The sequence below is a fragment of the Colobus angolensis genome, unplaced genomic scaffold (genome assembly GCF_000951035.1).
Source record: "Colobus angolensis palliatus isolate OR3802 unplaced genomic scaffold, Cang.pa_1.0 Scaffold109, whole genome shotgun sequence".
In the NCBI taxonomy this organism is placed as follows: Eukaryota; Metazoa; Chordata; class Mammalia; order Primates; family Cercopithecidae; genus Colobus; species Colobus angolensis.
Window position 1 is genome coordinate 2,214,953 of NW_012111919.1, and position 10,825 is coordinate 2,225,777.

A 10,825-nucleotide genomic window follows, 5' to 3' on the forward strand; every position below is an offset into this window, starting at 1 on the left:
ATGTGGTCTGATAGAGTACTTGATATAATTTTGGTTTTCTTAAATTTACTGAGACTTGTTTTGTGGCCTATCCTATGGCCATTTTACATTTCTATCAGCAGTGTATTAGGGTTCTAATTTCCTCACATCCTTGCCAACACTTGTTACTACCTGTCTTTTTTATTATAGCCATCCTTGTGGGTGTGCAGTGGTGTCTCATTGTAGTTTTGATTTGCATTTCCCTAACAATGTTGAGCATCTTTCCGTGTACTTATTGGACATTTATATATCTTGGGAGGAATGTCTCTTCAGATCCTTTGCCCATTTAAAAATATTATTTATCCTTTTATTATTGAGTTGTAAGAGGAGTTCTTTATATATTTTATATATAGATCATGTATCATATATAATTTGCAAACATTTTCTCCCTTTCTGGGGGTTGACTTTCACTTTCTTGATGGTATTCTTCAAAGCACAAAAGTTTTACTTTTGATAATATTCAGTGTATCTAGTTTTTCTTTCATAGCTTGGGCTTTTGATGTCATATCTAAAAAGTCATTGCTTAGGCTGGTGCAGTGGCTTATGCCTGTAATCCCAGCACTTTGCGAGGTCGAGGCAGGTGGATCACGAGGTCAGGAGATCGAGACCATCCTGGCTAACCTGGTGAAACCCCATCTCTACGAAAAATACAAAAAATTAGCCGGGTGTGGTGGCGGGCGCCTGTAGTGCCAGCTACTCGGTAGGCTGAGGCAGGAGAATGGCATGAACCCGGGAGGCAGAGCTTGCAGTGAACCAAGGTAGCGCCACTGCACTCCAGCCTGGGTGACAGAGCGAGAATCTGTCTCAAAAAAAAAAAAAAAAAAAAAAAAAAAAAAAAAACATTGCCTAATCCAAGATTATAAATCCTTCCCCCTATGTTTTCTTCTAAGAATGTTATAATTTCAGCTCCTATGTTTAAGTTATTGATTCATTCTGAATTGATTTGTTCATATGTTGTTTAGTGATAACTTTTGAAAAGCAGAGGTTTGTCCGGGCTCAGTGGCTCACACCTGTAATGCTAGCACTTTGGGAGGCCGAGGCAGGTGGATCACCTGAGGTCAGGAGTTCGAGGCCAGCCTGGCCAAGATGGCGAAACCCCATCTCTACTAAAAATACAAGAATAGCCGGGCATGGTGGCATGCATGTACCTGTAATCCCAGCTACTCTGGAGGCTGAGGCAGGAGAATCGGTTGAACCCAGGGGATGGAGGTTGCAGTGAGCCAAAATTGTGCCACTTCACTGCAGCCTGGGTGAAAAAGTGAAACTCCATCTCAAAAAAAGAAAAAGTTTAAAATTTCAATGAAAGCCAGTTTATCTGTTTTGTTTTGTTTTTACATATCATGGTTTGAGTGTTTTCTTAGAGAAGTTTTATAATTTTAGCCCTTACAGTTACTATGATCCATTTCAGTTTTAGCTCTTATAGTTACTATGATCCATTTTGATTTAGTTCATGTTTATTTGCATCATGGAAAGATCTCAGAAAGCATGCTAAGTGATTAAAGCAAATTGCACAGTGATATGAGCAGTACAATACCAGTCATGCAAAATTTAAAAGCATGAAATACCATTTATTATTTATAGCTATGTATGCACATATAGGTTAAAAGTTTCACACCAAAATCTTTGATAATTGTTGCCTCTGAAGGGAGGAGAGGAAAGAACTGAAACAGGAAAGAACTGGTGGTCAAAGCAGTCTTCAGATTTATCTGCACTATTTTTAGGTTGAAATACATTTGACACGATGTGAAGTTACCAATTTGGGGTGGTTAATTATGTTGTACTTTTTTAGTTTTCTGTATTTTTTTAACTTGTTGAAATATACACACATACGTGTACACACACACACACACACACACAAATGATTCAAAGTAAGAACCACAGAAAACAATCCATTTCTGTTGAGTTTGGTGGCTACACGGTTGAAGCACTGCAGTGGGGTGTCATGTGTCCAGCCTGTCCACCTGTTCAGGGCCAATTCTGTTTGTATGTGGGGTTTCTGAGCTAGCTCCCAGAAGGATAACTATCTTCATTTGAACTCACTCTCACACTTTGGCTTATAGTTTTTCCAGTTTTGCTTCCACAGAAAACCCTAGTCAGTTCCTGTTGTGCTGAAGAGCTCCAGAGCCCACATCTCAGTGAGCGGCCCTTGATTAGTTTTCTCCTTTTATTTATTTTATCCCATTGCTCAAACTTTCTCCACAACTGTACCAGGGCCTCCCAAGGAAAGCTCAGTTTCTGCTTACTACGTGTCCTTTTCACCTTGTCCCTGCGGGGTGGCCCCAGACAGCCTCACTGTGTATGTGCAGTGCGTGTGGCATGACTGGCCCGATGGCCCTGCTTGCAGCCTGCAGCCAAGCTCCCCACATGCTCAGAGCATGCCCTGGGGGAGTGGGGGCGCAGCCTGCAGAGTGCACACTGCCACCCTTGGAGTCAAGGGGTTCTTCCCATGCCTCCTACTGGCAAGCTGTGTTGCCTGACACGATGCTTTCTTTCCATTCTTCTTTTCCTTCTATAAAATGAATGTAAAAATATACACCCTGGCTTGGTGTGGTGGCTCACACCTGTAATCCTAGCACTTTGGGAGGCCAAGGCAAGCAGATTGCCTGAGCTCAGGAGTTAAAGACCAACCTGGGCAACATGTTGAAACTCCGTGTCTACTAAAAATACAAAAAATTAGCCCAGCATGGTGGCGCACACCTGTAGTCCCAGCTACTCGGGAGGCTGAAGCAGGAGAATCTCTTGAACCTGGGAGGCGGAGGTTACAGTGAGCTGAGATTGCACCACTGCACTCCACCTGGGCAACAAAGCAAGACTCTGTCTCCAAAAAAGAAACATATACATATATAAATATATACATACACACACACACTCACACACACGTATGTCCTTTCCACTCACAGGTTGCCGGGGGTGGGTGGGGTGGTCCAAATGAGAACGTGTACATGAATGTGTTTGCAAACAAAATGAAAGCTGTTTGCATGTTACTTCCTGCCCTGCTAGCCAAGCCCTTCTAGAGCCCTGGCCCAGCTATACAGCTCACTCTGTCTTCCTGAGAGTCCTCCACCACTCTGTGCCAGCCTCTTCTTTCCCTCCCATTCTTGGTCTCTTCTTATGATGTTCTTTCTTCCTGCCCTGCACGACCCCTTCCTTTTTTCCTTTTCTTCCTCTCTCCAGTCTTGGAAGCAGCCTGACTCCTTCCTTTCAAGTACGATCTTGTACCACTGAACTGAGGCCCGCTGTCTGGCTCCGGTTGACGGAGAAAAAGTACTTTCTTTCTTCCTCAAAGAGGTCAGGTACTTGAGATAACATATTTTTTCTCTTTGAATCTCCAGGCTCAGGCCACAGGGTCACCACATACATCGCCCACCCATGGAGGCGGCCGGCCGATGCCCATGCCAGTGCGCTCCACGTCTGCCGGCTCCACCCCCACCCACTGTCCGCAGGACTCACTCAGCGGAGTTGGGGGAGATGTGCAGGAGGCCTTTGCACAAGGTGAGTTTCTGGAGCAGAGTTCAGCGGGGAGCTGAAGGGATCTGCAAACATGGACAAGATTCCTGCTGAGGTTTTTCCATTTCTGTTTTGTGCTCTTGGCTTGATCAGATTTTGACAGTGTAAATAAGTCAGGTGCTGGCCCCTTCTCATGAGACTGGCTGGTCTCCAGCAGGAGGGCTGCAGGCTTCCGACGTGTGCCAAGAACAGGCCTCCTGGGGTTCTCTGCCCTTTTTTCTGGATTATGGGAGGTGCTTTGTCCTTTGAGCTTCGTCTCCTCCAGAGGAATTGGATGGAATAATTCCCTGGCCTAGAAGGGACTGTAACAGGCACTGTAACTGGGACCGTGCTGACAGCATAGTGTGCACGCCATTGCCACAGTCATCGGAGGAGCTGGTGACCAGCAGTATTAAGTAGTTGGGTGGGGATTCAGAGGGAAGTCCTGCTGGGGCTGGAGGTGAGAAGGGGAGGTGGTGGTGGTGGTTGTGGAGAGTAGAGCCCCACCCCCTCAAGGCTGAGGAAGACCTCGGTGGAATGCTTATTCTGGAACCCAGCTCTGGATTGTGTGGTGGTGGCAAAGCATGGAATTGACAGAATGCTGCTCCCTAGGTAGAGAGGGCAGACGGAGAGGGACCAGTGGGCTGGTGCCTCCTGCCCCCGGTGTGGCTGGCAGTGGGTGGAGCTGCTGCAGCCCCATCTTCCCTTAGGTATTCCACACCTGTGTCCTCGGGCGTGGCAGAACGGAGGTGTTTGCTCAGCCGTCTCTTCTCCATGCTCACCACCCGCCCCCCCCCCCCCCCATCCCCCTCTGCTCTCCCTCTCCTCAGGTACGAGGAGAAACCTCCGCAATGACCTGCTGGTGGCAGCTGACTCCATCACCAACACCATGTCATCCCTGGTGAAGGAGCTCCATTCAGGTGAAACCCAGAGCTCCCACCCGGCTTCCTGGCCTCCCCTGCCTCGCCCGCACCCTTCTCACTTCCTCGCCAGCTCTGGCAGAACGTCACCACCCAGCTCGCACCACCCCATTTCACCACCCAACTTTGCCTTCTAGGAACACATTGGATGTCTCTGCCCAGAGAGCCTCTGTCACACAGGATTGCATAGGGGCGGTTTCACATTCAGGCCTATCTCAGGAGTGCATCTTGTGGAGCAAGCTGACTTTGGAGAAATTCAGACCTTTCAGTGCAGGCAGGCCCCTTTCCTCACTTACCCCGTCTTCCATCTGTGCTTTGTCCACAGCCGCTCTCTCCCTAGGCCTGACTGACCGCCTCATTCTGAAGCTTCCCTGGAAGTCTGGAGCCGAATCAGCCAGGAAAGCTCTGGACCTTCCCCTGCTGCCTTTCTGCTCTCTCCTGTTTGATTTGGTTTTGAAGCCTATTCCTTTCTTTTGTCCGTGACCAGGCTCTGATTTCACCTGAAGTTCATGACCTGAGTCTGTCGCCTCTTCCACTCCTCATGTTCAGCTCATCTGTGACTTCTTTCTCAGTCTCTCCATCACCTCGCCACATCAGTGACTTCCCAAAGACCTTTACCTTACATAAAACCCAGGAAGAGAGAGAAAATAAAAGGCCATTCACATATCATCCCATCTCCAGGAATCCCCATGACTGCCAGTTACGTAGGGGCCAGAGTCACTAACGATTTCACAGCAGTGGGGTTTCCGTGTTTTCTGTTAAACTAATGGTTTCCCTTCCTAAGTGCTGTAGGTCACTCACACTGATGGTTCTCTTTTGTTTCTTTCCACCTAATGTAGTGCTTTTAAATACCTTGAAGTAGCTTAACAGGGCTATTAAATAAAAAGATAAAGCACTTTTTTCATGGACCATTCAAACACATAGATTTATTCAGACACTCTTAGGGAAGGCAAGCCTTGGGTATTTTTCAGCCCTTCGTAGGAGAAAGCTCACATGTTTCGGGTTGTCATGGGACTGGACAGAGCCCCCAGCTCTGCTCTCAAGTCTGCCTGTTTTCATACAGACCAAAGTGAGTATGTGGCCCAGGCTGCTCTTTCCAGTCAGTTGAGGTCAGATGCTACTTCTCTGGTTTGATGGTGTCACTCTCTCCATTCTAGCACTGTTTCTCAACCCCCATCAGAAGCACGGCCCCCCTCTGTACACATGAACAGAAGAGGTGACAGCCTTTGGGATGACCTCACAGGTGATTAGAAGGCACTTTCCCTAATACAGCTCCCCACAGATGCCAGAAATCCCACTTTTAGAGGAAATTTCTTACGGAATTTCGGGCCATGGAAATTAACTACACTTGAACTTCATGGCCACTTATTAGAGTTTATGCAAAATAAGTGGCTTCTGCGTTCATCTTGCTAGGGCGAGAGGTCATTAAATGCCGTTAAGCATAAAGCACATAGAGACCAAATAGCTTCACAAAAATTTAAAGGTTATAGGAATACTCAGCAGTGTCTCATAGTAGGAAAGAATGGTCTCAACAAAATTATGTAGTGTAATTTGGAAGGTGCCTTAGAGAGCACATTGTCCAGTCCCTTACTTTAGAAATGTTGCATGTGCTTATCAGAAAAGTTGTCTGCCTAAGGTCATGCAGCTTGAAGGGGGAAAGCTGGTCCTAGAACTTGGGTCTTCAGAGCATTAAGCCAGAGATCTTACTCCCCTCCAGGACAAGACATCAAACCCAGAGTCCCAGAGGCCCCTTTCCCTGATGTTCTCTCAGTCACTGAAGCCTGCAGGTAGATGTGGACCAAAGCCACACATGGCATGGTATCCCTCTAATATGCAGACATAAACTCCCTCTACATGTGAGGGTACCAATTTCTCAATGAATAGAACAGCTTCGCCCAACACCAACACGTTTTTACTATCTCCTTGACAGTGACTTGACAGGTTTTTGTTCCAATGAGAGGACATACTTAGATTATCTTTACATATAGTCTATACAGTATATACATACTGTATATACATAGCTTGTACTCCTCATCTTTGTAAAGTTTTTTCACAGATAATGGAATCCTAGAATTGGAAAGGATCGAGGCCAGGCACAGTGGCTCACACCTGTAATCTCAGCACTTTGGTAGGCTGAGGCAGGTGGATCACCTGAGGTCAGGAGTTCAAGACCAGCCTGACCAACATGGTGAAACCCCATCTCTACTGAAAATACAAAATTAGCCGGACGTGGTGGTGCATGCCTGTAATCCCAGCTACTCGGGAGGCTGAGGCAGGAAAATCACTTGAACCTGGGATGCAGAGGTTGCATGAGCCAAGATTGCGCCGCTGCACTCCAGCCTGGGCAACAAGAACAAAACTGCATCTCAAAAAAAAAGAGAAAGAAAAAAATTGGGAAGGACGTTAGAAGTCATTTAATCCAACTTGCCACCCAATAAAACAGTCCTCTGAATATTTCCAGTGAGCTCATTCATGATCAGCTCTAATCACTGGAAAGTTCTTCCTCAGTGGGGAGCCAAAATCTGCCTTTCTATAATTGATTTATCCCTGTCATTCAAAGCTACCCAGGACAAGCTCAGTCCCTCCTTTGCAGGCTCGCCTGTCACGGGTTGGATGGCAGATGACAACCCTTCCTAGTGTTCTTCTCTGTAGACTGCTACACCCAATTCCTTCAACCTTTCCAAACGTGAGGTGGTTTTCTCTTACCAGCCTGCTTGACCACACCAGGATGTGGCCATTTTCCAAGGCTCCTATTCAAAGTGCACGCCCAGGGCTGGGCACTCTGCTGTCCATCACAGGGGATCTTGTCCCTGCAGAGCACAAGGCATCTGTGACCCTCTTGAGTGGCCCCTGGAAAAGCACCTTAGACAGCATTAGCGCTTCCCATATAGCCACTTGGCACTGTGCGGTCATTTTAAGTTTATCATCAGCTAAAACATCCGGATTTTTTTTTTTTTTTTTTTACAGAACCCCATATTAATCTAGGTATTCCCCCACCATATATTGTATGGTCACTTTCTTAAACCTGAATACAAGACATTAGGTGTCTCCCTGGTCATCACCACCTGAGGGCAGACAGGCATAGAACGGAGGCACGCAACCCCACACCGCATGCCCCCCGCCCCCGTCAGGAAAGTGAGTGATGTGATTGCACTGCTCCTTGTGGGCTCTGGGCTCACGGGCTCCTATTCAACAGTACTGGGGCGTGGGCCACACAAGTGCAGACTGGTGAGCTGAAGCACCCTCAGAGGCCTGCAGCCAGGAGCTGTTAGCTAGAGTTTCCTCCCAAGCCTCAGCAGTTGCTTTGTTCACCCTCCTTCTGAACTGGTCCTGTGCTGAAGGGTCACTGGCCTCCCTGGACTTGTTTTCACAGCGGAGGAAGGTGCAGAGGAAGAAGAAGAGAAGATGCACAATGGGAAAGACAGAGGTAAAGGCAGCTCAACAGGACTCCTAGTTTATATGGGGAGCCAGAGCTCATGGATGAACTGCCCCCCACTTTGTTTCTGCCTTCCTCCCTGCCACCACCTTTCCCAAAGCTTTCGGACCCGAGTTCCCTGCACCTACTTTTCCCATCTGACAGTCAGGTTTTACCTTCCAGGAGCCAATGTCAGTCGATCACCAAGAGCTTCATTTCCTGATCCTGGGATAGGTGGTTGGGATACAGGAAGCAGATACAAGTAGAACACAAAAGATGACCCTTTGACTGGAGAAGTTTATGATCTAGTTAAGAAAGCAAGACCAGGCTGGAGCGCGGTGGCTCATGCCTGTAATCCCAGCACTTTAGGAGACTGAGGCAGGTAGATCATGAGGTCAGGAGTTCAAGATCAGCAGCCTGGCCAACATAGTGAAACCTCGTCTCTACTAAAAATACAAAAAATTAGCCAGGTGTGGTGGCAGGCGCCTGTAGTCCCAGCTACTTGGGGAGGATGAGGCAGGAGAATTGCTTGAATCCAGGAGACGGAGATTGCGGTGAGCCAAGATCGCGCCACTGCACTCCAGCCTGGGCAACGAGTAAAACTCTGTCTCCCAAAAAAAAAAAAAAAAAGGCAAGACCAAAAATGCAAAATAAACAGGAGATCAAATGAAGTGGCAGAAAAAGCTAATCATAAAACTTTCAGCATATAAGTATAATAAGGGTTTCTGAAAAGGAAGATATTATTGTGGGCCAGAATAGCCAAATGGTTTTGTGGCTTCGTGGAAGAATAAAAGCAAGAAGGGAAGGTGTCAGCAAAGGACAGGAGTGCCTTCCTAGTTTCATTATATATCAAACCTGCTTAACATGACATCTGGGAAGAGCTACACGGAATGATTTTCACATATGATGATCTCATCTAATCCTTAACAACACTGTGAGACAAATTCGAATATCCCCGTTTTGCCCATGAGGAAATAGGCTCAGAGAACTGTTGTTCACGTAGCTGTTAAATGGCAGAGATTAGGCCAGGTGTGGTGGCTCACGCCTATAATCCCAGGCCGAGGTGGGTGGATTACTTGAGGCCAGGAATTCGAGACCAGCCTGGCCAATATGGTGAAACCCTGTCTCTACTAAAAATACAAAAATTAGCCAGGTGTGGTGGTGCATGCCTGTAATCGAAGCTACTCGGGAGGCTGAGGCAGGAGAATCCCTTGAACTCAGGAGGCAGAGGTTGCAGTGAGCCAAGATCATGCGACAGCACTCCAGCCTGGGCAACAAAGAGAGACTTTGTCTCAAAAAAAAAAAAAGCAGAGAACTGGGTCTTTCTGACTCCAAACGTCATGCTCTTAATCTTCATGCTTCTATGTTATACTGAACAGAAAACAAAATTTTCTTTGGATATTTGAGGGTGAGCTGTTCCTTCTGTCGCACATTAATGTGTTAGTTGCTGGATTCCTCCTAAACATCAGCTCCCCAAGGCAGAGATTTTAGTCTGTTTTGTTCATGTTGTGTTCCAGTGCCTGGTACTTAGTAAGAGGTCAATAAATGAGCAAATCAAAGGAAATAAATGGGGTGATGAGATAGAGAGTATCTTATCAGGGGAGAGAAATGCAATGGCTGGTCACCCCAAGGAGGTGAAGGTTGAGGAGAAAGATGAGGAGGAGCCAGCAGCAGCCCTCCCAGGGAGGAATTCTGAACAAGGCTCGGCGGAGTGAAAGAACCTCCCAGGTGATAAATGGCACAGCCTGAGTTGAACTCCAATACCCATGCTTTAGTCTGAGCAGAACTGGTAGACTAAGGGAAGTGGAGTGGTCTTATTTAAGGAAGGATGTAAGTCAAGTGGGAGCTACAGGTAAGGAAGCTGTGACAAGAAAGGGAAACCTATGGGACAGCAGGTCTGGAGTGTTCTTGGCCCATAGGGGCTGGTGTGGCTAACAGAGAGAGGTCTTTGGAGTCTCAGGGGGCAAGGAATTTGTCAGCAAGGAACTGAAATTGCTGAGGAAGAAACTGGGAGAAGAGGAAGAACATTCTGCAGATTCTGAAATCATCTAGTGAGTCTGAGTTAGCCTGGGAGGAAGTGGACAGCAGCACCACTGAGTTGATGAGAACGACGTATGTGGCATGGACGCCAAAAGGTCAGACTAGGCTGGCCATGGTGGCTCACACCTGTAATCCCAGCACTTTGGGAGGCTGAGGCGGGGGGGTCACTTGATGCCAGAAGTTCGAGACCAGCGTAGGCAACATAGCAAGACTCCATCTCTACAAAAAACAAAAGTAATTAGCCAGATGTGGTAGTGCACACCTGTAGTCCCAGCTGCTTGGGAGCCAGAGGCAGGATTGCTTCAGCCCAGGTGTGTAAGGCTGCAGTGAGCCATCGTCATGCCACTGCATTCCAGCCTGGGTGACAGGGCAAAGTCTTATCTCTAAAAAATAAAAATAAAAGGTCACATTAGAGAGAGTAGTGTTTCAGACATCTAGGAATGCTTCATAGAAATGTAGAAATAGTTGACTTCTGCACACACATAAGAAAGAAGGCAGGAGGGCAAGAGGTGAAGAGATACACAGAGATAAATTTACACTGGTGTAAACACATGCTCCAAACACATGCACACACACACACACACGCCAACCAAATCCCAGCATTCATGTGGAATGTTCCTGGCTGAAGATGTAACAGCTGCATCTCTGGCCTCCCTTTACTTGCCCCTCCCTTCCCCAGTAGCTTTTTCCCATGGCCTCTCCTCAGTCCCTTTCACTCCCCCAAAGCAAACCTAGGACTCTGCCCCAGCCACTGAGGCCTTGCCCTGGCCACGAACTCCAGCCCTTATCCTGGTTCCATTCTGAGTGTGGGCCGTGCCTCACATGGGAATCAGACCGGGTTTCCCTTGCCCAGCCCTCCAGGCCCCAGGGCGCTGTCTCTGCACCTGCACTGCCCTGTCCTCATCAGACTGGGTTTCCCTTGCCTGACCCTCCAGGCCCCAGGGCG

General features: G+C 47.6%; 1 protein-coding gene across 7 annotated transcripts in view; it reads left to right on the plus strand.

Moving 5' to 3' along the window:
• Positions 1 to 10,825, plus strand: part of DTNB (dystrobrevin, beta) — a 285,440-nt gene that overhangs the window by 270,698 nt on the left and 3,917 nt on the right. For 3 of the 7 annotated variants that reach the window (XM_011950471.1, XM_011950490.1, XM_011950498.1), the window contains 2 exons: positions 3,351 to 3,510; positions 7,798 to 7,851. In XM_011950471.1, coding sequence (XP_011805861.1) covers positions 3,351 to 3,510; positions 7,798 to 7,851 — 214 coding nt within the window. Of the gene's footprint in view, positions 1 to 3,350; positions 3,511 to 4,334; positions 4,425 to 7,797; positions 7,852 to 10,825 lie in introns of all 7 variants that reach the window. The other 4 variants (XM_011950445.1, XM_011950455.1, XM_011950464.1 and 1 more) reach the window with 2 other exon arrangements.